At 42.9% G+C, this 27260-nt stretch overlaps 1 protein-coding gene across 1 annotated transcript in view; it reads right to left on the bottom strand.

Annotated features, from left to right (window-relative positions):
- pomt2 (protein-O-mannosyltransferase 2) overlaps window positions 1-27260 on the bottom strand; it is a 185204-nt gene that overhangs the window by 54918 nt on the left and 103026 nt on the right. Inside the window, exons 7-11 of the mRNA XM_052021379.1 lie at window positions 24908-24990; window positions 19985-20094; window positions 19835-19901; window positions 3990-4050; window positions 3821-3899 (exon numbers count right to left, since the gene is read on the bottom strand). Of these exons, the coding sequence (XP_051877339.1) occupies window positions 3821-3899; window positions 3990-4050; window positions 19835-19901; window positions 19985-20094; window positions 24908-24990 (400 nt within the window). The remainder of the gene's footprint in view (window positions 1-3820; window positions 3900-3989; window positions 4051-19834; window positions 19902-19984; window positions 20095-24907; window positions 24991-27260) is intronic.

Here is a 27260-nt window from a genome sequence, read left to right on the forward strand (position 1 = left end):
CATGAAGGTGGACTGGGAAATCCAGCAAGGCAGTAGATCTCAGGAGAGTGAGTTTGTGGAATGTCTACGGGACGGTTTTTTGGAGCAACTTGTTGATGAGCCCACCAGGGGATCGGCTGTTTTGGATTGGGTGCTGTGTAATGAACCGGAGGTGATTAGGGAACTAAAGGTAAAAGAACCATTGGGAACTAGTGATCACAATATGATTGAGTTCAGTTTCAAATCTGAGAAGGAGAAGCTGATAACTGGTGCATCGATATTTCAGTGGAACAAAGGAAATTACAGTGGCATGAGAGAGGAGCTGGCCCAAATTGATTGGAAGAGTAAGCTAGCTGGAGGGACGGCAGAGCAGAAATGGATGGAATTTCTACAAGAAATAAGGAAAATGCAGGATAGATATATTCCAAGAAAAAAAGGTTTTGAATGGAAAAAAGGCACAAATGTGGATAACGAGAGAGGTGAAGGCTAAAATAAAAGCAAAAGGGAGAGCATACAAGGAAGCAAAAATTAGTGGGAAAACAGAAGACTGGAAAATTTTTAAAAACCTGCAGAAAGAAACTAAGAAGGTCGTTAGGAAAGAAAAGATGAATTATGAAAGTAAGTTGGCAGATAACATTCGAAAGGATACTAAGAGTTTTTTTAAATATATAAGGAGTAAAAGAGAGACATGGGTTGATATAGGACAAATCGATAACGGTGCAGGAGAGATTATAATGGATGATAAAGAGATGGCAGAGGAACTAAATGAGTATTTTGCATCGGTCTTCACTGTGGAGGACATCAGCAATATACCGGATAGACAGGGGTCTCAAGGAATGGAACTGAGTTCAGTTAAGATTACTAGAGAGAAGGTGCTAGGAAAGCTAAATGGACTAAAGACTGGTAAGTCTCCCGGACCAGATGAGGTGCATCCCCAGGTTCTGAAGTAGGTGGCTTTAGAGATTGCGGAGGCACTGGTGATAATTTTCCAGGAATCGATAGACTCCGGCATGGTTCCGGAGGACTGGAGGGTCGCAAATGTAGTTCCGCTGTATAAGAAAGGTGGGAGGCAGCATAAAGGAAATTACAGAGCTATTAGTCTGACATCGGTGGTGGGAAAGTTATTAGAATCGATCCTCAAGGATGAGGTTATGGAATACCTAGAGGTGCAAGGCAAGATAGGTTTAAGCCAACATGGTTTCGTGAAGGGAAGATCCTGCCTGACCAACCTACTGGAGTTTTTTGAGGAAATCTCAGGTAGGATGGATGAGGGAGAGGCAGTAGATGTTGTGTATTTAGACTTTCAAAAGGCCTTCGACAAAGTGCCGCATAAGAGACTGATTAATAAGATGAGAGGTCATGGAATTACGGGTAGGATAACAGAATGGGTGGAGCATTGGCTGGTTGGCAGGAAGCAAAGGGTGGGAATAAAAGGATCCTGTTCCGGTTGGCTACTGGTTACTAGTGGTGTTCCACAGGGGTCTGTCTTAGGGCCGCTTATTTTTACTCTGTACATTAACTACTTGGATGATGGAGTAAATGGTTTTGTGGCTAAGTTTGCAGATGACACCAAGATAGGTGGAGGAGTAGGGAGTATTGAGGAGACAGGAAGGTTGTAGAGAGACTTAGATAGTTTAGGAGAATGGGCAAGGAAATGGCAGATGAGATTCAATGTTGAGAAATGTGCAGTTGTATACTTTGGAAACAGAAATAAACGGACAGATTATTATCTAGAAGGGGAGAAAATTCAAAGTACAGAAGTACAAAGGGACTTGGGGGTACTCGTGCAGGATACCCTAAAGGTTAACCACCAGGTTGGATCGGTGGTAAGGAAGGCGAATGCTATGTTGGCATTCATTTCAAGAGGTATAGTGTATAAAAGTAAGGAAGTGTTGATGAGGCTCTGCGGGGCACTAGTGAGGCGTCATTTGGAATACTGCGTACAGTTTTGGGCCCCGTATCTTAGGAAGGATGTGCTGATGTTGGAGAGGGTTCAGAGGAGATTTACGAGGATGACTCCCAGAATGAAAGGGCTTACATATGATGAGCGTTTGTCGGCTCTTGGACTGTATTCACTGGAGTACAGAAGAATGAGAGGGGACCTCATAGAAACATTTAAAATGTTGAAAGGACTGGACAGAGTAGATGTAGCCAAGCTGTTTCCCTTGGTAGGTGAGTCCAGGACCAGAGGGCACAATCTTAGAATTAGAGGGTACAGGTTTAAAACAGAGATGAGGACAAATTTCTTTAGCCAGAGGGTAGTGAATTTATGGAATTCCTTGCCATGTACAGCAGTGGAGGCCAGATCATTGGAGGTGTTTAAGGAGAAGATAGATAGATATCTAATTAGTCAAGGTATCAAGGGATATGGGGATAAGGCCAGAAATTGGGGTTAGAACAGTTTTTTTTCCTGCTCATGGAGCAGACTCCCACCCATCTCCCCCCCCCCCCCCATTTCTCATTTCTTTTTTCTTTTTCCCCTTTTCTTTGGAGCAGACTCAATGGGCCGAATGGCCTACTTCTGCTCCCTTGTCTTGTGAACCACTTCCTCTAGCAGCTGATTCCGCATGGATACTACCCTTTGTGTAAAAAAGATGCCCCTCAAGTTCCCATTAAATCTTTCCCCTCTCACTTTAATCCTATGCCCTCTAGTTCTTGATTCCCCAACTCTGGGAAAAGACTGAGTGCATTCACCCCATCTATGCCCTTCATGATTTTATACACCTCTATAAGATCACCTCTCAGTCTCCTACTTTCCAAGGAATAAAGTCCAATCTCTTCCCTATAACTCAGTTCAAGTCCTGGCAGCATCCTTGTAAATCTTTCCCGCACACTTTCCAGTTTAGTAACATCTTTCCTATGACATGGCAATCAAAACTGAACACAATACTCCAAGTACAGCCTCACCAGTGTCCTGTACAACCGCACCATGACCTCCCAACTTTTAAACTCAATACCCTGGCTTATAAAGGCCAGCATGCCAAAAGCCTTATTCACTACCCTGTCTACTTGTGACTCCATTTTCTGTGAAACATATACTTGTACTCCAAGGTTCCTCTGCTCAACAACACTTCCCAAGGCCCTGCTTTTCACTGTGAAAGTCCTACCTGAATTTGACTTTCCAAAATGCAACACCTTGCACTTATCCCAATTAAACTCCATTTACCACTCCTCAGCTGATCAAGATCCCCTGTAATTTTTGATATCTTCATTGTCCACTATACCACCTATTTTAGTGTCATCTGCAACTTGGCCACTTGGACCCCAAGATACCTCTGTACATCAACCCTGTTAAGGACCCTGCCATTAACTGTGTACTTGCCCTTTACATTTGATCTCCCAAAGTGCAACACCTCACATTTGGCTGGATTAAACTCCATTTGCCATTTCTCTGTCCATATCCCCAACTGATCTATATTCCACTGCATCCTTTGGCAATTTTCTACACTATCCACAATGCCACCAATCTTTGTGTCATCTGCAAACTTACTAAACATGTCTACATTTTCTAGTCCCTTTAAAATCTTCAGAATAGCAATTACCAGCTTTCAATCTCGTCTTGCAGTGAGAACAATTTAACAGTATCTACTTTCTTTACACAACCCTCCCACCAGAGTATTTCCATCTGCCCATAAGACTCCCCCGTCAGTAACCCCTCAATGCCTCTAAATAATATACCACAATCCTGCTCCACCCACCCAGCCTTTCCTGTTTATGCAGCACCATGAGCTGGGCACATTATCACTGACCTACTCCAAGATCCCCCCCCTGTATCCTTCTATAGGCACTCCATGACTTGCCCAAAAGGAGTCCTCGCACAATGTTCCTAAAAGGTCCTTACTATTCCATATCCTGTGACCTGGAAATGCTTCTTGGTCAGGGGTGCCTCATGCTGGTGACTGTGCATATTCCGAGATGTTCTAGCAAAGAAAAAAACAGATGCGAGTCTATAGGATGAATCATTATTATTGGATTCAAGCACTGATGAGGAACCCATTTTCAAAACTTACTCTTTGTGTTCAAGCTTGAATACATCACCATGTTGAACATATTGGGCAGGACCATCCGTATCTGGAAGGAGTCAGGAGCAACAACCAATCAAATAATGTGCAGTTCTCAAATATCACTTCACATATGAATCAGAATCATGTTTATTATCACTGACTTAAATGTTGTGAAATGTTGTTTTGTGGCAGCAGAGTTCATTCTTAAGATTATTGACATCTTTGTCTCTCAGACATCTTGAAACAGAGCCAATGTACAGCCACTTCTAACCCTTCTCAAATCAATTTAATCAAGTAAAAAAATCCCAGTGAACAAAAGAAAAATGTTGCAATTGCGGGAAAATTCAGTGGGCCAGGCACCATTTGTGGAAATATAATCAATGATTTTTCATCAGACCTCAATGAAAAACATGATTACGTCAAGAATTTCCAAATTGTAAGTCTGCACTATATTCAGTGAGCTCCAGAATGAGAAGTAATTAATGAATTAATAACTAACAGCCTTCCTGCCATGGAATCTCCAAAGATGTTGACTGCCAAAGTAGAACTGGGAAGTAGAGATCTTCCATCCCAGATTCAAGAAAGGCCAAAAGAAGATAGCAGAGACAGGATCATACAGTAGATAAACATTCCCTGCAGCCCATTACGTCCATCCTGTCATACAGCAGAGAACAGGCCCTACAGCCCATCAGGTCCATCCTGTCATACAGCAGAGAACAGGCCCTACAGCCCATTGGGTCCATCCTGATTATCAAGTACCTAGCTACATCAGTCCCATTTACCAGCTCTTGGTCTGTAGCCTTCTATGCCTTGGTGATTCAAGTGCTCATCCTGATAGCAGCTTGGGATACATCTCATTAAACTCTGGGGATTTAGCCACCTTAATAATATGCCTGCTAATAATCCTTCTTTTTACTGATTGCATGCTCTAGAGTGTTTTCCCTTCCTGAAATGTGAAAATGCAATATCTCCTTAGTGAGTATAGATGAGAAGTATTAATTTAGGACCTCGGTTACCTCCTCTGGCTCGATGCACAGATTGCCCATATGGTCCCAAATTGTCCCTACTCTTTCCCTGGTTACCTTTTATTCTTAATATACATAAAGTGCTTTGGGATTTTCCTTAGTTCCAAGCTTGGCCTGTCTAACCATTCCTTCATGTTCAGCTGTCATTCCTGCACCTTAAAAGTATATTTCAGTCATACCTGTGACAGCTTCCTTCCATGTACCCTCAGCTACACCATTAACAGGCTGCTCTGAGTTCAGCTGCCTTATCCTCTTAAGCCTCAAACCTCTCCCACTGAATCGTACAGCACAGAAACAAGCCCGTTGACCCAACTCATGCATGCCAACCATGATGCCTATCTATGCTAATCCCATTTGCCTCCATTAGGCCTGTATCCTGCTACTCCTTTCCTATCTACAGTCTTGTTACTGTGAGGCACAGCAGCGAATAAAAGGGAGGCAAGATCTAACGGAGAGGCCGATTTGACAAGGACAGTGTTGAGGCTGGAAATGTTGCTGCTGAGGACAAAGTGCGGGCTTCTGTGAACACCAGGCTTCAGTGAGAAGGGTGAGCAGCAGAGTACGGCAAGGTAGAGTTTTTCATTTTCCTTGAATTGTTAAAAGGAGCAGTGATCGCAGACAGTGAATTGGTATGCTCTGCACGTGAGGAGATCAGGAGGAAGTCTAGTGTCTCTGAGGACTACGTTGGCAGGAGGTGTGTCCTCTTAGACCATGTGGATTGGTTGGAGCAGCAGCTGGGCAACTGAGGAGCATATAGTAGGCAGAGAGTGTTATAGACAAGAGTTTCAGCGAGGTGGTTACAATGAAGGTTCAGTCAGATAGATGGGTGACTGTCAGGAGGGGAGTGCAGGCATTGCAGCGTTTCCCTGTGGCTGTCCCCCTCTCAAACAAGAATATTGTTGGGGGATGGCCTCTCAGGAGACAATGACAACAACAACATGTAATAACTTAATAACAACATTTAAATGACATTTGGAGAAGTACATGGATAAGAGGGGTTTAGAGGGATATGGGCCAAATATGTGCAAATGACAGAAACAAAGGACTGCAGATGCTGGAATCTAGATGAAAAACACGATGATGCTGGAGGAACTCAGCAGGCCAGGCAGCATCCATGGAGAAAAACAGGTGGTCAACATTTCAGGTCAGGACCCTTCTTCAGGATTGAAGATTGAAAAGGGGAAGCCCAATTTTTTAGGAGGGAAAAGCAGAGCAGTGATAGGTGGACAAAACAGGGAAGGCAGGTGGGCACAGGGTGGTGATAGGTAGATGCAGGTAAGAGATAGTGATAGGCAGGTGCAGGGGAGGTGAAGAGAGCAGATCCACCAGGGGATGGATCAAAGGTAAGGAGAGAAAAAAAAGGGGTAGAAACAAAGAGAGATAGGCTAGGAAAGGGAAGTGAAGAAGAGGCATGGTTGAGGGGGGAAGGGTGTGGGGATTACTTAAAGTGGGAGAATTCAATATTCATGCCGTTAGGCTGAAAGGTTCCAAGATGGAAGATGAGGTGCTGTTCCTCCAGTTTGCACTTGGAATTTCTTGGCAGTGGAGAGGCTGAGGACTGACGTATCTGTGATGGAGTGGGGGGGGAGATGCAGATTGTGGTTGCAGACAGAGTGCAGGTGTTCTGCGAAATGGTCACCCAATTTGCATTTGGTCTCACCAATGTAGAGGAGGCCACACTTGGAGCACCGAATGCAATAGATGATATTAAGGGAGGAGCAACTGAATTTCTGTCTTACCTGAAAGGACTGTTTGGGTCCCTGGATGGAGGTGATGGAGGCAGTGTAGGGGCAGGTGTATCCACAACACCATGAAACTTCATATCATCTGCAAATTTCCTAACCCACCCGTGTACATTTTCATCTAGGTCATTTGTGTACATCACAAAAAGCAGAGGTCCCAGTACGGATCCCTGAGGAACACCACTAGTCACAGACCTCCAGTTAGAATAAGTCCCATCGACCACCACCTTCCACATCCTTCTCCTTGGTAAATACTAATGCAAAGTACTCATTTAGGACCTCACCCACATCCTCTGCTTCCAAGCACATATTCTCTCCTTTATCCTTGAGTGGTCCTACCCTCTCCCCAGTTATCCTCTTGCTCTTGATGTCCATATGGAATGCCTTGGGATTCTCTTTAATTCTACTTGCCAAGGACTTTTCATGGCCCCATCTGACTTTTCTAATTCCCCTCTTGAGTTCCTTACTGGCTTCGTTATAATCCTCAAGTGCTTCATTTGATCCTAGCTTCCTAAGCTTTACATAATTTTCCTTCTTCTTCTTGACTAAATTCACCACCTCCCTTGACATCCAAGGTTCTCTTACCTTGCCATCCTTGACTTTCCTTCTTACTGGAACATACCTGTCCTGTACTCTGTGCAGTTGGTCTTTAAACACCCTCCACGTCAGATGTGGACTTGCCCAAAAGCAGCTGTTCCCAATTACTTCTCTCCAATTCCTGCCTAATGCTCTTGTAATTTGCCCTGCTGCAATTTAATACTCTCCTGCAAAGTCCATACTTACAGTGGTGTGCAAAAGTTTGGGCACCCCTGGTCAAAATTTCTGTTACTGTGAATAGCTAAACGAGTAAAAGATGACCTGATTTCCAAAAGGCATAAAGTTAAAGATGACACATTTCTTTAATATTTTAAGCAAGATTTTATTTCCATCTTTTACAGTTTCAAAATAACAAAAAAGGAGAAGGGCCCGAAGCAAAAGTTTGGGCACCCTGCATGGTCAGTACTTAGTAACACCCCCTTTGGCAAGTATCACAGCTTGTAAATGCTTTCTGCAGGCAGCTAAGAGTCTTTCAATTCTTGTTTGGGGGATTTTCACTTCATTCTTCCTTGGAAAAGTCTTCTAGTTCTGTGAGATTCTTGGTCCATCTTGCATGCACTGCTCTTTTGAGGTCTATCCACAGAGTTTTGATGCTGTTTTGGTCAGGGGACTGTGAGGGCCATGGCAAAACCTTCAGCTTGTGCCTCTTGAGTAGTCCACTGTGGATTTTGAGGTGTGTTTAGGATTGTTATCCTGTTGTACAAGCCATCCTCTTTTCACCTTCAGCTTTTTTACAGACGGTGTGATGTTTGTTTCCAGAATTTGCTGGTATTTAATTGAATTCATTCTTTCCTCTACCAGTCAAATGATCCCCGTGCCACTGGCTGCAACACAAGCCCAAAGCATTATCGATCCACCCCTGTGCTTAACAGTTGGAGAGGTGTTCTTTTTATGAAATTCTGCACCCTTTTTTCTCCAAACATACCTTTGCTCATTGCAGCCAAAAAGTTCTATTTTAACTTCATCAATCCACAGGATTTCCAAAATGCATCAGGCTTGTTTAGATGTTCCTTTGCAAACTTCCGACATTGAATTTTGTGGTGAGGACGCAGGAAAGTTTGGAGAAAAAAGGGTGAAGAATTTCATGAAAAGAACACCTCTCCAACTGTTAAGCACAGGGGTGGTTCAATCATGCTTTGGGTTTGTGTTGCAGCCAGTGGCACGGGGAACATTTCACTGGTAGAGGAAAGAATGAATTCAATTAAATACCAGCAAATTCTGGAAGCAAACATCACACCGTCTGTAAAAAAAAAAGCTGAAGATGAAAAGAGGATGGCTTGTACAACAGGATAACGATCCTAAACACACCTCAAAATCCACAATGGACTACTCAAGAGGCACAAGCTGAAGGTTTTGCCATGGCCCTCACACAGTCCCCTGACCTAAACATCATCGAAAATCTGTGGATAGACCTCAAAAGAGCAGTGCATGCAAGACGGACCAAGAATCTCACAGAACTAGAAGCCTTTTGCAAGGAAGAATGGGCAAAAATCCCACAAACAAGCATTGAAAGACTCTTAGATGGCTGCAGAAAGCATTTATAAGCTGTGATACTTGCCAAAGGGGGTGTTACTAAGTACTGACCATGCAGGGTGCCCAAACTTTTGCTTCGGGCCCTTTTCCTTTTTTGTTATTTTGAAACTGTAAAAGATGGAAATAAAAAAGTAATCTTGCTTAAAATATTAAAGAAATGTGTCATCTTTAACTTCATGCCTTTTGGAAATCATCTTTTACTCACTTAGCTATTCACAGTAACAGAAATTTTGACCAGAGGTGCCCAAACTTTTGCATGCCACTGTATCCTTATCTTTTGCTGTCTTAAAACTTAAGGAGCTGTGGTCACTGTTCCCTAACTGTTCTCCCACTGAAAGGTCAGTCGCCTGGCCAGGTTCGTTACCCAACACCAGGTCCAGTATGACCCCTCCTCTTTTTGGACTATCTACATATTGATTTAAGAAACCCTCCTGGATGCATCTAACAAATTCTGCCCCGTCTAAACCTCTTACATTAAGGAAGTCCCAGTTTATATTAGGGAAGTTGTGAAATGTGTTCAGGAAAATTTCTTCACACGATATATTAAAGACATACCAGGGAGAGAGCAAAGCTTGATCTACTTTTGCGAAATAGGGCAGGAAAAGTGACTGAGGTGTCCGTGGCAGAGCACTTTGGGACCAGTGACCATAGTTTTATTAGTTTTAACTTAGTTATGGAAAGGACAGATCTGGTCCACAAGTTAAAGCTCTAAATTGGGACACAGCAAATTTAGATGGTATTAGACAGGAACTTACAAAAGTTGATTGGAGGAGGTTGTTTGCAGGCAAAGGGAAATCTGGCAAGTGGGAGGCTTTTAAAAGTGAGATATCAAGAGTTCAAGATTTGCATATTAGAGTGAAGGGCAAGGCTGGCAGGAGTAGGGAAACCTGGATGACGAGGGATATTGAGGTTCTGGTCAGGAAAAAGGAGTCATGAGTCAGGTCCAGGCAACTGGGAGGAATCCCAGGAGGAATATAGGGGTTGCAGGAGTATATTCAAGAAGGAAATCAGAAGGGGAAAAAAGGGGCATGAGACAGCTTTGACATGGAAGATTAAGGAGAATTCAAAGAGATTTTATATTAAGGGAAAAAGAGCAACAAGGGAGAGAATAGGGCCACTCAGATGAAGTGGATGTCTTTGTGTGGAGCTGCAGGAGATGGGTGAGGTCCTCAATGAGTATTTCTCCTCTGCTTTTACCATGGAGAAAGACATGAAGACTTCAGAACTTGAGATAGTTAATGGGGAAGCCTTGGGGATAGTCTGCATTACAGCAGAGGAGGTATTGGATGTCTTAAAATGTATGAAGGTAGATAAATCTCCAAGGCCTGATCAGGTATATCCAAGAACACTGTGGGAAGCTGGAGAAGAAATTGTGGGAATCCTGGCTGAGATATATGCATCATCATTAGTGACGGGTAAAGAAGGCTTTTAGAATGCTGACCTTCATCAATCAGGGCATTGCGTATAGAACTTAGCATGTTATGTTGCAGTTGTACAAGATGTTGGTGAAGCCACATCTGGAATACTGTGTTCAGTTTTGGTCACCCTGTCATAGGAAAGATCTAATAAGTTGAAAAGAGAGCAGAAGAGATTTACAAGGATGTTGCTGGGACTTGAGGGACTGAGTATGGAAAGAGGTTGGGACTTTTTTCACTGGAGTATATGAGAACGAGGGGTGATCTTATAGAGGTGTATAATATTATGAGGGGCATAGATAGGGTGAATGCACACAGGGTTGGGGAATCAAGAACTAGAGGACACAGGTTTCAAGTGAGAGGAGAGAGATTTAATAGGAACTCGAGGGCAACTTTTTTACCCAGAGAGTGGTTAGTAGATGGAATGAGCTGCCAGAGGAAGTGGTCAAGGCAGGTACATTAAAAACATTTAAAAGGTACTTGGACAGGTATATGAATAAGAAAGGTTTAGAGGGATATGTGCCAAATGTGGGCAAGTGGGACTAGCTTAGAAGGAAATCTTGGTCGGCATGGACCAATTGGGCGTAGGGCCTGTTTCCGTGCTGTATGACTCTATGATTAGGGAGAAGATCACAGCAGTACTTAGAGGATTCCTGGGGGATTGTCCAGTGTGGCTATACGGGTGGAACTCAGTAATAAGAAGGGAGTGATCACTTTGATGGGATTCTACTACTGCCCCCCCAAAGGTCAGCAGGAATTAAAATATGTAGGGACACAGCAGAAAGCTGTAAGAATAACAGCATTATTGTAGTAGGTGATTTTAACTTCCCTAATATTGACTGGGACAGCCATTGTCATAAGGGCTTGGATGGAGCAGAATTTGTTAGGTGTGTCCAGGGAAGTTTTCTCAAGCAATATGTAGATGGCCCTACTGGAGAGGGGACAACACTGGTTGTCCTATTGGGAAATGAGACAGGGCAAGTGACTGAAGTGTCAGTGGGGGAGCACTTTGTGACCAGTGACCATAATTCTATTAGTTTTAAAATAGTAATGGAAAAGATAGGACTGGTCCACAAGGTCCTAAATAGAGGCAAGGCTAATTTTGATGGTATTAGACAGGAACTTGCATAGGTTGATTGTGAGGGAATTTTGAGAAATATGATCTACCAGCATTTAGAAAGGCAAGGACTGATTAGGGATAGTCAGCATGGCTTTGTGCATGGGAAATCGTGCCTCACCAATTTGATTTGAATTTGTTTTAAGTGGTGACCATGAAGATTGACGAGGGCAGGGCAGTAAACATAGTCGATACAGACTACATAGTCTACTGAAGCTATCATTAAGGAAGAAATAGTGAGGCATCTGGATAGAAGTGGTTCCATCAGGCAGACACGGCATGGATTCAGGAAGGGAAGGTCCTGTTTGACAAACTTACTGGAGTTTTTTGAGGATATAATGAGTGCAGTGGATAGAGGGGAACAGGTGGATGTTGTATACTTGGATTTCCAGAAGGCGATCAATCAGTATAACAGACATCCATAAGATAAGCATGGAGTTGGGGGCAATGTATTACCATGCATAGAGGATTGGTTAACCACTAGAAGGCAAAGAGTTGGGATAAATGGGTGTTTCTCTGGTTGGTTATCAGTGGTGAGCGGAAAGCCACAGGGGTCGGTGCTGGGCCCACAGCTGTTGACGATATACATTAGTGATTTGGAAGAGGGGACCGAGTGTCACGTATCTAAATTTGCTGATGACCCTAAGTTGAGAGGAAAAGCAAGTTGTGCAGAGAATGCAGAGAGATATAGACAGGTTAAGTGAGTAGGCAAGGGTCTGGCAGATGGAGTACAATGTTGGTAAATGTGAGGTCATCCACTTTAGAAGGGAAAATGGAAGATCAGATTATTATTTAAATGGTGAAAGATTGCAGCTTGCTGTTGTGCAGAGGGACTTAGGAGTGATTGTGCATGAATCACAAAAGGTTGGTTTGCAGGTACAACAGGTTATCAAGAAGGCAAATTAAATGTTGGCCTTCATTGCTAGAGGGATTGAACTTAAGAGCAGGGAGGTTATGCTGCAACCACACAGGGTACTGGTGAGGCCGCACCTGGAGTACTGAATGCAGTTCTGGTCTCCTTACTTGAGAAAAGATATACTGGCTTTGGAGACGGTGCAGAGGAGGTTCACCAGGTTGATTCTGGAGATGAGGGGTTTAGCCTATGAGGAGAGATCACTGAAATTCAGAAGAATGAGAGAGGATGTTATAGAAACATATAAAATTATGGAAGGGATAAGATCGAGGCTGGAAAATTGTTTACACTGATAAGTGAGACCAGAACTAGGGGACATAGCCTCAAGATTCGGGGGAGTAGATTTAGGCTGGAGATGAGGAGGAACTGCTTTTCCCAGAGAGTACTGAATCTGCGGAATTCTCTGCCCAGGTAAGCAGTGGAGGCTACCTCATTAAATATATTTAAGAAAAAGTTAGATATATTTTTGCATAGTAGTGGAATTAAGGGTTATGGGGAAAAGGCAGGTAGGTGGAGCTGAGCCCATGGTCAGATCAGCCATGACCTTATTGAATGACGAAGCAGCCTCGATGGGCCAGGTGGCCGACTCCTGCTCCGATTTCTTATGTTCTTAAGCAATGCCTTTGCCAAGGTGCCACATGGTAGACTCAACTGGAAAGAAAGATCATGTGGGATCCAAGGTGAGCTTGCCAACTGGATACAAAATTACATTGGTGGAAGGTGTCAGAGGGTGGTTGTGGATAGTTGCTTTTCAGATTGGAGGCCTGTGACTAGTGGGGTGCTGCAGGGATCCATGTTGGGTTCACTGTTGTGTGTCATCTATATTAATGATTTGGTGACATGTTGTTAACAGGGTCAGTAAGTTTGCAGACAACACCAAAATTGGTGGTGTTGTGGACAGTGAAGAGGTTCATCCTGTGAAGACAGGATGATGAAGGTGGCATTTGGCACACTGCCCTTCATCTGTCTCGGCATTGAGTACAACAGCTGGGACGTCATGTTACAGCTGTACAAGATGTTGGTGAGACCACACTTGGAATGCTGTGTGTGGTTCAGGTCACCTGGGTATAGGAAAGATGTCATTAAGCTGGATAGGGTGCAGAAAAGATTCTTGAGGACATAAGAGTCATTAGATGTTAGTGGGACTGGAAAGCTTGAGCCCCAAGGAGAGGCTGGAAAGGTTGGGACTTTTTTCCATGGAGCATAGGAGGCTGAGGGGTGACCTCATAGAGATATATAAAATCATGAGGGGCATAGATAAGGTGAATGGTCACAGTCTTTTTCCTAGTGTAGGGGAGTCTAAACTAGAGGGCAGAGGTTTAAGGTGAGAGGGGAAAGATTTACAAGCAATCTTAGGGGCAAGTTTTTCCACAGAGAGGCTGGTAGGTATAGGGAAAAAGCTGCCAGAGGAAGTTTTGGAAGCTGGTACAATTATAACATTTAAAAGACACAGATGGGTGCATGGATAGGGTGCGAGGGATATGGGCCAAAAGCAGGGAATTGGGACTTGTTCAGCATGGACAAGTTGGCCAAAGGGCCTGGTTCCATGCTGTATAATTCTGTGACTGTTTCCACTGAGAGTTCGGAAGGCTCACACTCAGTAATAAATTTCACCTCATTTCTGTCTTAGATGATTGATCACTTGTTATTAAACACTGACCCCTTGCCCTAAATTCTCCAATGAGGAAATGTTTGCTGCAGATCCATCCTGAAACCCCTCAGGATCTTATGTATTCATTCTAGTCCTCATCATACTTATGAACTCTAGCCTATAGAAGTCTAGCCTGTTCAACCTTTCCTCATATGACAACCCACATATTCCAGGCATCGGTCAAGTAAATCATGAACTGCTTCCATTACATTAACATCCTTCCTTAAATCAGTCTACCATCAGTCCAAGCACCTTCATATGTTGAACTATTAAGTCTGCATTCTTAGCATATTTTTGTATAACAGCCAAGTATGGACTACATACAGTTGTCAAGGAAGATTAAATATTTCTACCTTTGATATCTGCAACATGTTCTTGGCACCTCATAGAAGGAAACAGTTCCCAACAAATAGTCGTCATAGAAGAAAAATGCCAAGCATCCCAGCATTCATCAAGTAAAAGTGATTTTGCTGCTTTGGGAAAATGCAAAGCATGAAAGAAAGTGACTTTCTAAGGATATACTGTACAGGAAAGTTCTTTGAGTCAAAAGACCAATTGATTTTCCAAAGCTCCATTTTAAGGATGAAATTGGAAGGAATGTAAAAGCCTTCAACATTGATAATAACTAGATGGAAACCGTAGCTAATGATGATAATGAATGCACTGGCTGCATTGTCATGACATTCAATGGTTGCAACAGCTCCAGTAGTAGATGCCAGTACTGTATCTAAGGCCAGAGAACCATATATCAGGTGACACTTCCAGTTGTGACATATCCAACAGACTCTGATTTTCCAGAATCAAGCTTACGTTAGTATTTAATAGAAATGCAGTACACAATATGATCTCATAAAAACCTGATAGTATATTCATTATCTCAAGTAGATGAAAGAATACCAACCAACAATCAGTGAGAAGCAGCATTGTTAATGATTCATATGTTCAATATGGGATAAAGAGATTCTTCACATTCTCCTTCAGTTTGTCACATTCCTACACCTACATCATATGCATGAATTCCAAATTGGTGATGGAGTTTTGGTTGGAAGTATCCAGCAAGGCACTATACACTTTAAGGGAAGAACCAATTTTGCAGATGGGTTCTGGGCTGGTGTAGAGCTGGATAAGCCAGAAGGTAGTGGTAACGGGATGCAAGATGGACTTGCGTACTTCATATGCAAGGACAAGTATGGCATTTTTGCACTTCCCTGCAAGATTTCTCTTCTACCCAAGTGTTATGATGAGACTATCAAAACAGCAGAAAATGAAGAAAGCCCATTGTTAGAAGATGAATTAGATCACGATGCAGTGGGGAAGAATGAAGGCCAGAGCTTTCAAAAGACGGATCAAAGCAGCAGGAATATGTATCTTACGTCAGTAAAAACCCCGCTGATCAAGTTGATTTTAAGATGACTCGATCTGAAAACAACTTAAATGACCAAATTACAAACAATCTATTTTTGGAGTCTAATGCCATTGACTTGGTTTATAATATTAGTAAATCTTTAAATGATCAGAATTTCGAGAGTCTGTCCAAATTGGGTAAGGAGGAACAACAACTTAATTTCAAAGATCATGAAGAGTTCAGAGGGACCAATGTCCTTGTGGGCAGGTTTGTTAGAGCTGTTGGGGAGGGTTTAAACTAGGTTGGTCGGGGGGTGGGAACCAGAGTGTTAGGTCAGATGATGGAGCAGTTGGTATAAAGGTACAGTAGATGCAATATCAGAGAGACTGTGAGGAAGGATAGACAGTGGAGAGGGCATAAATGCAGCCAGTTGGATGGGTTGAAATGTGTTTACTTTAAAGCGAGGTATTAAGAATAATTATGATGTTGTGGCCATTACAGAGACATGGCTGTCGCAAGGGCAGGATTGGCTGCTTGATGTTCCGGGGTACAGATGTTTCAAAAGGAATAGGAAGGGAGGTAAAAGGGAGGGGGTGGTGGGCGAGGGGGAAAGAGTGGCATTGTTAATCAGGGATAGTATCACAGCTGCAGAAAGGGAGGACGTCATGGAGGGATTGTCTATTGAGTCAGTATGGGTGGAAGTCAGACACAGGGAGCAATCACTCTGTTGGGAGTATTCTACAGACACCCCAATAACCACCAGGACACTGAGGAGCAGATAAGTAGGCAGATTTTGGAAAGGTGCAAAAATAATAGGGTTATTGTCGTGTGAGACTTCAACTTCCCTAAAATTGATTGGTACTTCCTTAGTGCAAAAGGTTTAGATGGGGCAGAATTTGTTAGGCGTGTCCAGGAAGGATTCCTGACAAAGTATGTGGACAGGCTGACTAGAGGAGAGGCCATACTGGATCTAGTACTAGGCAATGAACCTAGTCAAGTGACAGACCTCTTGGTGGGTGAGCATTTCAGAGATAGTGACCTTTAGCAGAGCCATGGACAAGGATAGGAGGCGGCAATATGGGAAGGTATTTAACTGAGGAAGGGCTAATTATGATGCTATAAAGCAGGAACCTGGGAGAGTAAATTGGGAACAGATGTTTTCAGGAAAACGCACAGCAGAAAGGTGGAGGTTGTTTAGGGACCACTTGCATGGGGTTCTGGATAGGTTTGTCTTACTAGAACAGGAAAAGAATAGTAGGGTGATGGAACCATGGTTGACAAGGGAAGTGGAACATTTAGTCAAGTAGAAGAAGGAAGCATGCTTAAGGTTTAGGAAGCAAAAATCAGAGACAGCTCTTGAGAGTTATTAGGTCGCCAGGAAGAAGCTTAAGAAGGGACTTAGGAGAGATATCCAAGAGGATATGAGAAGGCTTTGGTGAGTAGAATTAAGAAAAACCCTAAGGTGTTCTACAAGTACGTGAAGAACAGGAGGATGACCAGAGTGAGGGTAGGACTGATCAGGGATAAAGGTGGAAACATGTTCCAGGAGGTGGAGGAGGTAGGGGAGGTCCTTAAAGTACATTTTGCTTCAGTGTTCAGCAGGGAGAGTGACTTTGACAAATGTGAGGTCAGCGTAGAACAGGCTAATGTGCAGGAGCATGTTGAGGTTAAGAAAGAGGAAGTATTGGAGATACTGAAAAACATTAGGATAGGTAAGTCCCTGGTCCAGAGAGAATATACCTCTGGTTACTACAGGAAGCGGGGGAAGAGATTGCTGGGGCGTTGACAATGATCTTTGTGTCCTCCTTGGCCACAGGAGTGGTACCAGAGGATTGGAGGATGGCAAATGTTGTTCTGTTGTTCAAGAAAGGTTTAGGGATAATTCTGGGAATTATAGACTAGTGAGTCTTACGTAGGTGGTGGACAAACTATTGGAGAGGATTCTAAGGGACAGGATTTCCAAGCATTTTGAGAAGCGTAGTCTCATTAGGGATAGTCAACATGGCTTTGGGAGGGGCAGGTCATGCCTCACGAGCCAAGAGCACTACAGCACAGAAACAGGCCCTTCAGCCTATCTAGTCCATGCTGGCCTGGTTTCCTCCCTAGTCCCATCTACCTGCACCCGGACCATGTCTCCATACCTCTCTCATTCATGTACCTATCCAAACTTTTCTTAAATGTTATAATTGAACCCACATCCACCACTTCTGCTGGCAACTCATTCCATATTCGCACCACCCTCTGAGTGAAGTAGTTCCCCCTCAGATTCCCCTTAAATATTTTACCTTTCACCCTAAACCTGTGACCTCCAGTTCTAGTCACACCCAACTTGAGGGGAAAAATCCTGCATGCATTCATCCTACCTATACCCCTCATAATTTTGTATACTTCTATAAGATCTCTATACTTCTATAACTCAAGTATTTACTCAAGTATTAGTTTTGCAAAGGTCTTGAAACCTTTCCCTCTAACTCAAGTACAAGCCTAATTGAGTTTTTCGAGGAGGTGACAAAACAAATTGATGAAGGTAGTTGGTGGATGTGGTGTATATGGATTTTAGTAAGGTGTTTGACAAGGTTCCCTATGGTAGGCTCATCCAGAAAGTCATGAGGCATGGGATCCATGGAGACTTGGCTGCATGGATTTGGAATTGGCTTGCCCATGGAAGGCATAGTGTGGTAGTAGATGGAGAGTATCCTGTCTGGACGTTGGTGACTAGTGGTGTTCCACAAGGATCTGTTCTGAGACCCCTACTTTCTGTGACTTTTATAAATGATTTGTATGAGAAAGTGGAGAGGTGGGTTATTAAGTTTGCAGATGACATGAAAGTTGGTGCTGTGGATAGTGCAGAAGGTTGTCGTAGGTTACAATGGGATATAGACAGGATGCAGAGCTGGGCAGCGAAGTGGCAGATGGAGTTCAATCCGGAGAAGTATAAAGTGATACACTTTAAAAGATTGAACTTGAAGGCAGAGGACAAGATTAATGGCAGGACTCTTAGCGGTGTGGAGGAACAGAGGAATCTTGGGATCCAAGTCCATAGATCCCTTAATGTTGCCATGCAGGTTGACAGGGTGGTTAAGAAGGCGTATGGTGTGCTGGCCTTCATTAGTCGGCCCTCAACCTATCGATCCTCAACTATGGAAAAGATTCTGACTGTCTACCTTATCTATGCCTCTCATAGTTTTATCAACTTTGATCAAGTCTCCGATGCTCCAAAGAAAACAAGCCAAGTTCGTTCAACCTCCTGATAAAACAACCGCAAACAGCCAGTCCAGATGAAGGGTCTCAATCCAAAACCTCAACTGTCTATTTCCCTCCATTGATGTTGCCTGACCCACTGAGCTCCTCCAGCACCTTGAGTGTTTCACTAGAATGTTGCCCGGCATGAAGCGTTTCAGAGGAGGTGACACTGGAGAGGCTGGGTTTGTTTTTCCTGGAATGGAGGAGGTAGAGAGGGGTCATGATTGAGCATATAAAATTTTGAGGGGTATCAGGAGGTGGACTGCAGGAGACTTTTCTCTATGTAAGAGGTAGATAAAACTGAAGAACATACATTTAGAATAAGTGAGAAGAGACTTGGAGGGGATCTGAGGGGGACCTTTTTCACCGAGAGAGTAGTGAGTACAAAGAATAAACTACCTGAAAGAGTGGTGGAAACACAATTTATGACAGCATTTAAGAAGCATTTAGACAAACACGAAGTGCTTGGGCTTGGAAGGAAGGCTATGGCCTTGTGCTGAAAGATGGGATTAATGTGGATGGGTGACCCCTGGTTGGTGGGGAGTTGGTGGGCTGAATGGCCCGTTTGCCTGCTGTCTGACTCATTAACCCAATGGAAACCAGGGCAATTGGATCAAAAATTGGTTTGGCAAATGGAAGCAGGAGGGTGATGGTCAAGGGTTGAATTTTGTGTTTGAAAGGGTGTGATCAGTAGCATTCTGCCAGGATTGATGCTGGGACATTTGCTGATCGTTATATACATTAAAGGCTGAAATGTGAATAAAGGAGATATGATTACTTTGCATAGTATGGATGATTACAGTATGTTTCCATATTGTATTACTCTATGCCTCTATATGATACAAATATTGGTTGTGATGTTAATACAGAACAGTACTGATCAGTGGCTACAATGGAATTCCCTACTTACAGCACAGGTCTACCTCACCACATCAACTGCAGTAGTTCAAAACGGCATCTTCCAAGAGTAATTAAAGACAGGCAATAAATTCTGGCCTGACCAGCAGTGTCCTCATCCCAAGAGAGGTTATATAAGCACCCAATGCTCTTTCAGTCATGCTAAATTCAGCTCTCTCTCTAGCATGGAGACAAGAATTTTCTTCAAAACAGCAAAGAGCAAATAGGAGCTAGAAGGGTTCCATTGGAAACATGTCTCCTTGAGCTAAGCACCTTGGTCACAATTATTTATGCCAGCAATTTCCTTGTTATCCCTCAGGAATTAGTGTGGGTTGTTTATATAAGCACACAAGCTAAACTGAAGAGCACTAACCTGTGGTGTGATCAGGTTTCCTAACAATCCAAAGATTGTTATCATCCTTGTGTAAATATGCTGTAACCTGAAAAAAAGAGAACAGCAGAAATGTGACAGAACGTTAATTCAGAACCTCGACCCACACAAGATCTCATATGTCCAACTGACCTGCTGCTGTCGTGCTCCGACGCCTTCTGGATACAGATGCCAGTGAGAGTGCAGATATCCACCTGCAGTTCGCACGTTCTTTATTGTAATTATTGATCCATAAGCAATATCTGCAACAAATGTGGAAGGGAGAGTTGTCACTAAACATATATACCTCCAAAACACAGAGGGAATGAAAGTAAGTAAAACTGTGGCAAGAAGCAGTTGAGCAGGTCACAAGTCACAAGGCAGTGAACAACCCCAGTAACCACCCCTCCCAGCCCCGTCTTACCCCTGCCCCCATAGCAAGACCACTTAGCACTGAAATTGAGTAGTATCTCCTCACTCACAATGGCAGAAATGCAAAACGTTCTCCCCGAAGAGGCTGGGAATACTGAGGGTCAAAGGACATCAAGGGATATTATTCGTGGAGGGTCAATGGACTCAAGATGCATACCAAACCTGGTACATGACAGACCTGGATTGGGATGAACCAGATTGACAAATTTTGCCAACTGGGAGGGCTGCAAACAATTGATAAATCATCAGGAGCATATGATAAACAAGGAAATACAACAGAAGGCTGGGAAAGAATGAAAGCAAAACTATAACTTAACAGGATACAGAGAAAATTTTAGGACGTTGCTTGATAAAAGCTGGGCTGAAGGGCCTATATCCATGCTATATTGCTCTTTTATTCTATATAAGCTCAAAAATGTCTGCAGTGACTGCAGGCAATGAGACCAGCGGTTTGTCTCCATCTTTATACAACATGGAAACAGCCTAACTCGTCCATGCTGACAAAAGCATCTTCCTGACCTAATCCCATTTGTCTGATTTTGGCCGTAACCCTTTAAACCTTTCTTTTCCATGTACAGTGGCATGCAAAAGTTTGGGCACCCCTGGTCAAAATTTCTGTTATTGTGAATAGCTAAGCGAGTAAAAGATGACCTGATTTCCAAAAGGCATAAAGTTAAAGATGACACATTTACTTAATATTTTAAGCAAGATTACTTTTTTATTTCCATCTTTTACAGTTTCAAAATAACAATAAAGGAAAAGAGCCCGAAGCAAAAGTTTGGGCACCCTGCATGGTCAGTACTTAGTAAAACCTCCTTTGGCAGGTATCACAGCTTGTAAACGCTTTCTGTAGCCAGCTAAGAGTCTTTCAAATCTTGTTTGGGGGATTTTCGCCCATTCTTCCTTGGAAAAGGCTTCTAGTTCTGTGAGATTCTTGGTCCGTCTTGCATGCACTGCTCTTTTGAGGTCTATCCACAGATTTTCAATGATGTTTAGGTCAGGGGACTGTGAGGGCCATGGCAAAACCTTCAGCTTGTACCTCTTGAGGTAGTCCATTGTGGATTTTGAGGTGTGCTTAGGATCATTATCCTGTTGTAGAAGCCATCCTTTTCATTTTCAGCTTTTTTACAGACGGTGTGATGTTTGCTTCCAGAATTTGCTGGTATTTAATTGAATTCATTCTTCCCTCTACCAGTCAAATGATCCCCGTGCCATTGGCTGCAACACAAGCCCAAAGCATGATTGATCCACCCCTGTGCTTAACAGTTGGAGAGGTGTTCTTTTCATGAAATTCTTCACCCTTTTTTCTCCAAACATACCTTTGCTCATTGCAGCCAAAAAGTTCTATTTTAACTTCATCAGTCCACAGGACTTGTTTCCAAAATGCATCAGGCTTGCTTAGATGTTCCTTTGCAAACTTCTGATGCTGAATTTTGTGGTGAGGACAGAGGAAAGGTTTTCTTTTGATGACTCTTCCATGAAGGTCATATTTGTGCAGGTGTCGCTGCACAGTAGAACAGTGCACCACCACTCCAGAGTCTGCTAAATCTTCCTGAAGTTCTTTTGCAGTCAAACGGGGGTTTTGATTTGCCTTTCTAGCAATCCTACGAGCAGTTCTCTCAGAAAGTTTTCTTGGTCTTCCAGATCTCAACTTGACCTCCACTGTTCCTGTTAACTGCCATTTCTTAATTACATTACGGACTGAGGAAACGCCTACCTGAAAACACTTTGCTATCTTCTTATAGCCCTCTCCTGCTATGTGGGCATCATTTATTTTAATTTTCAGAGTGCTAGGCAGCTGCTTAGAGGAGCCCATGGCTGCTGATTGTTAGGACAAGGTTTGAGGAGTCAGGGTATTTATAAAGCTTTGAAATTTGCATCACCTGGCCTTTCCTAACGATGACTGTGAACAAGCCATAGCCCTAACAAGCTGATGAAGGTCTGAGACCTTGGTAAAAGTTATCTGAGAGCTCAAATCTCTTGGGGTGCCCAAACTTTTGCATGGTGCTCCTTTCCTTTTTTCACTCTAAAATTGTATAAAACAAAAATAATACACTAATCTTGCTTAAAATGTTGAAAAGAATGTTTCATCTTTAACTTTATGACTTCTGGAGATCAGTTCATCTTTTACTCACTTAATTATTCACAGTAACAGAAATTTTGACCGGGGTGCCCAAACTTTTGCATGCCACTGTACATCCAAATACCTTTTAAACATTGTAACTGTACCCAGCTCAGCAGGTTCCTATGGCAATTCATTCTGTATACCTCCCACCCTGTGTGTGAAAAATCTGCCTTTCAGGTCCCCTTTAAATCTTTCCCCTCTCACCATAAACCTATGCCCTCTTTTTTTAGACTTCCCTATCCTTGGAAAAAGACTGTGACCATTCACCTTATTTGTGGTGATTTTATAAACTTCAGTAAGGTCACCCCTCAGCCTCCTTCGCTCCAGTGAAAACAGTTCCAGCCTATCCAGCATCTCCTATAACTCAAGCCCTCCAGTCCTGGTAACATCCTCATGAATCTTTTCCAGCACCCTTTCTCATGAGGTGACTGAGGTGCCACAGAGATTAGTGCTGGAACTTCAACACTTTATAGTGTATGTAATGACTTGGATGACAGCCTGGATGCTAAATTTGCTGATGACACAAGATGGGAAGGAAAGCAAGTGATGGCATCCCCATTTGCCTGCTGCTTTACCCTGAGCTCAAGAATTGGTCTCCAGGGAGTATTTTACTTTCAGGCACAATGGGCATATTTACTTATTTTCAATTACATAGATAAAGAACAAATCTTAAGTGTATTTATCTGAGTCATTCTTGAAAGTACCACTATCTTTGTCCATTAATGTCTGGGCACCTAAATATATTCCACCATCATGAAGTGCTTTGAGAGGTTGGTCATGACATGCATCAAATCCAGCCTACCAGACAACCTGGACCCATTGCAATTCGCCTGTCGCCGCAACAGGTCTACAGTGGATGCCATCTCCCTGGCCCTACACTCAGCTCTGGAGCATCTAGACAGTAAAGACACATACATTAGACTATTGTTTATTGACTACAGCTCTGCCTTCAATACAATAATACCAAGCAAGCTTGTCACTAAACTATGAGACCTAGGACTCAACACCTCTCTGTAACTGGATCCTTGACTTTCTAACCAACAGACCACAATCAGTGAGGATAGGCAGCAATACCTCCGGCACGATTATTCTCAACACTGGTGCCTCACAAGGCTGCGTCCTCAGCCCTCTACTCTACTCCCTATACACTCATGACTGTGCGGCCAGATTCTGCTCTAACTCCATCTACAAGTTAGCAGATGATACCACCGTTGTAGGCTGTATCTCAAACAGCGATGAGTCAGAGTACAGGAAGGAGATAGAGAACTTAGCGGAATGGTGTCATGACAACAACCTTTCCCTCAATGTCAACAAAAGAGATGGTCATTGACTTCAGGAAAGGGGGTGGTGTACATGCACCTGTCTACATCAATGGTGCTGAGGTCAAGAGGGTTGAGAGCTTCAAGTTCCTGGCAGTGAACATCACCAACAGTCTGTCCTGGTCAAATCACTTAGGTGCCACGGCCAAGAAAGCTCACCAGCACCTCTACTTCCTCAGGAGGCTAAAGAAATTTGGTTTGTCCCCTTTGACTTTCACCAACTTTTACCGATGCACCATAGAAAGCATCCTATCTGGATGTATCACAGCTTGGTTTGGCAACTGCTCTGCCCAGGACCGCAAGAAACTGCAGAGTTGTGGACACAGCCCAGCGCATCACAGACACCACCCTCCCCTCCTTGGACTCTGTCTTTACCTCTCATTGTCTTGGTGAAGCAGCCAGCATAATCAAAGACCCCACCCACCCGGGACATTCTCTCTTCTCTCCTCTTCCATCGGGTAGGAGATACAGGAGCCTGAGGGCACGTACCACCAGACAAGGACAGCTTCTACCCCACTGTGATAAGACTATTGAATGGTTCCCTGATACGATGAGATGGACTCTGACCTCACGATCTACCTTGTTGTTACCTTGCACCTTATTGCACTACACTTCCTCTGTAGCTGTGACACTTTACTCTGTACTGTTACTGTTTTTACCTGTACTACATCAATGCACTCTGTACTAACTCAACGTAACTGCACTGTGTAATGAATTGACCTGTACGATCGGTTTGTAAGACAAGCTTTTCACTGTACCTCGGTACAAGTGACAATAATAAACTAATACCAATACCAATAGCTCTCATTGACGAAGCAAAGCAAGAATTAAAATGCACCAGATTAGACACAGAGGTACAGAAATTTTAGGGCATGTTAGATATGATGGGGCTGGTGGCAGATGTAGGGTAAGGGCAAAACCATGTAGATCAGGTTTCATGCTTCCAGAGCTGGACTGAAAAAGAAGATGATGCCTGACATCATTCAAAGATGGGAGTGCTCATGATGTTCTTTCTCCAACAGCTCCTATTTCCCATGCCCTATCATCTGAACTTTCTTCCCAGCATCAAACCCAGAAACAGAGCAGCACATAGGTTCAAAATTCCTAGCTGGTTACAACAGAAGTTAATAATTTTTCTACAACACGATAGTAAGTTGTAAGAATTGGAGTTACTTATTTCAGTATTTCAGAAATACTCACGCTCTGGCATTGATGCATTGTGTAAATTGTTACCAATCAGACGAGACTGAAATGCAGAGCTGAAGAATCCATCACCAGGACCACTGTAAGGAGGAGACAAAAAAAAAGGACAAAATAAAGATAGTAAGTTATAAACACTGGAAATTTCCTGTCTGGCTTAAAATAAAAATAAGCCACCCAACTGCACAGTTACGTGATTTTAATGATATTTGCAGACTGCATTTTTGGACAAAACACACCCAAGGCTCCAAGTTTCAACAATTACATGTTCTGGTGGGGATGGCCATTTGACAAAATTGTTTTCAATCTCCCATCAACAAAACTCTTCCATAACTCATTTATAAACAGTGTGTTGAGCTGGTCCTTACCCGACATAAGGGAAGAGTACTCCTTATACGTTCTGGGTTACTTTAGTACAATTATCAAGTCACGTAAAAAAGAGAGATAATGACAATCCTACGGCGAACTGTCTTCTTCCAAACTTGTGGAAGGATAGATTATCATTGGTGTTGGTTTATTATTGTCACTTGTGCCAAGGTAGAGTGAAAAACTGGTCTTGCATATCGATTGTACAGATCAATTCATTAGACAGTGCATTGAGGTAGTACAGGGTAAAAACAATGACAGAATACAAAGTGTCACAGCTACAGGGAAGTGCATTGCAGGTAGACAATAAGGTGCAAGGTCATAACAAGGTAGACTGTGAGGTCAAGAGTCCATCTCATCGCATAAGGGAACCGTTCAATAGTCTTATCACAATGGGATAGAAGCTGTCCTTGAGCCTGGTGGTATGTGCCCTCAGGCTCCTGTATCTTCTGCTTGATGGGAGAGGGGAGAAGAGAGAATGACCTGAGTGGGTGGGGTCTTTGGTTATGCTGGCTGCTTCACCAAGGCAGCGAGAGGTATAGACAGAGTCTATGGAGGGGAGGCTGGTTTCCGTGATGTGGACACAGCTCAGCAGAACTCTCTGCAGTTTCTTGCGGTCCCAGGCAGAGCAGTTGCTATACCAAACCGTGATGCATCCAAATAGGATGCTTTCTATGGTGCATCGATAAACTCAAGCATATATTAAAATAGTTTGGAGAGGCAGCAGAAAAGATTCATTAGCATGGTCCCTCAATCAAGGTAGTTTTCAGATGGGAAGACACTGGGACCATTGAGAAGAGTTGTGACACAAATTCAAATTGATAAGGGTCTTAAAGAGAAAAGAAAGAAATGGTTCCCACTGGGAGCTGGAGAACCAGGGGATACAGGTTTCAAGTGACTGGCAAATGAACCAAGAGTGAAATGAGGAAAAGTTTCAGAAGAAAACATATTTTCCTCAACACAACCAGTGGTTAGCACTGAAATGCACTGCAACTTCAATTTTGGCTGTGAAAACTTAATTAGATCAGTTCCGAAAAGAAAACAGATTGAAGAGCTCAAGGGAGAGACCACGGAAATGGGACTCATTCTAACGAAAGGTCTTCAACCTAAAATTTTAACTCTATTTCTCTTTCCATATATGCTGCCTGACCTGCTGAATGCATTTTCTACTTTGATTTCAGATTTCCAGCATTTGCAGTTTCTGTTTTAATTTTCATTTACAGGAAAATGGAACTGGTTGCACAGAGCACCAGTAGCACAGACTTAAATAGCTGAAAGGTCTTTTATTTTAAACTGCCCATCGAGTCTATAACAGTTCTTTGGAGAGTAATTGAGATAGTGATGTATCCCTCTTTTTTCCCCAAAGCCCTTCAAATTACTATTCTTCAAGTGTTTATCCAATTTCCTTTTAAAAAAAAACGTTGATTGACTCCTACTCGACCACCCTTTAAGGGTTCAAGATTTTAACAACCCTATTGCACATCTATCTTTTGCCAATCACTTTAAATCTCGGGTCCTTGAACCATCAGCTAAGGTAAATACCTTTACTTTTTTTTAAACCTTATATAAATAAACCAATTGCTTTCTTGTACAACTCTATCACACCTCAACCTTCTCTGCTCCAAAGTAAACAAACATCACTTCCCACTTGTAACCTTACAGCTGAAATCCCTCATCCTTGCAACCTTCCATTGTCTTTTCTTGGGCCTTTTTAATACATAACCACAAATACTTCAATTTTGGCCAAATAGGAGTTTTATAAAGATTCAAGAAGACCTCCATCTTTGAACTTTATGCCTTTCTATGTGACCTTGAGATCCCATATGTAATCCGAACCATTGCCATGTCACTTCCAAAGTTTATGTACATGTACATCTAGATCCCGATAACTCTTTAAATTTGTGCTATTTTAGTCAATATTATAGACTCCGATAGCATGGAAATAGGCCTATCAGTCCACCACATCTACGCCAACACATCTTCCAGA

Source organism: Pristis pectinata, chromosome 1 (assembly GCF_009764475.1).
Source record: "Pristis pectinata isolate sPriPec2 chromosome 1, sPriPec2.1.pri, whole genome shotgun sequence".
In the NCBI taxonomy this organism is placed as follows: Eukaryota; Metazoa; Chordata; class Chondrichthyes; order Rhinopristiformes; family Pristidae; genus Pristis; species Pristis pectinata.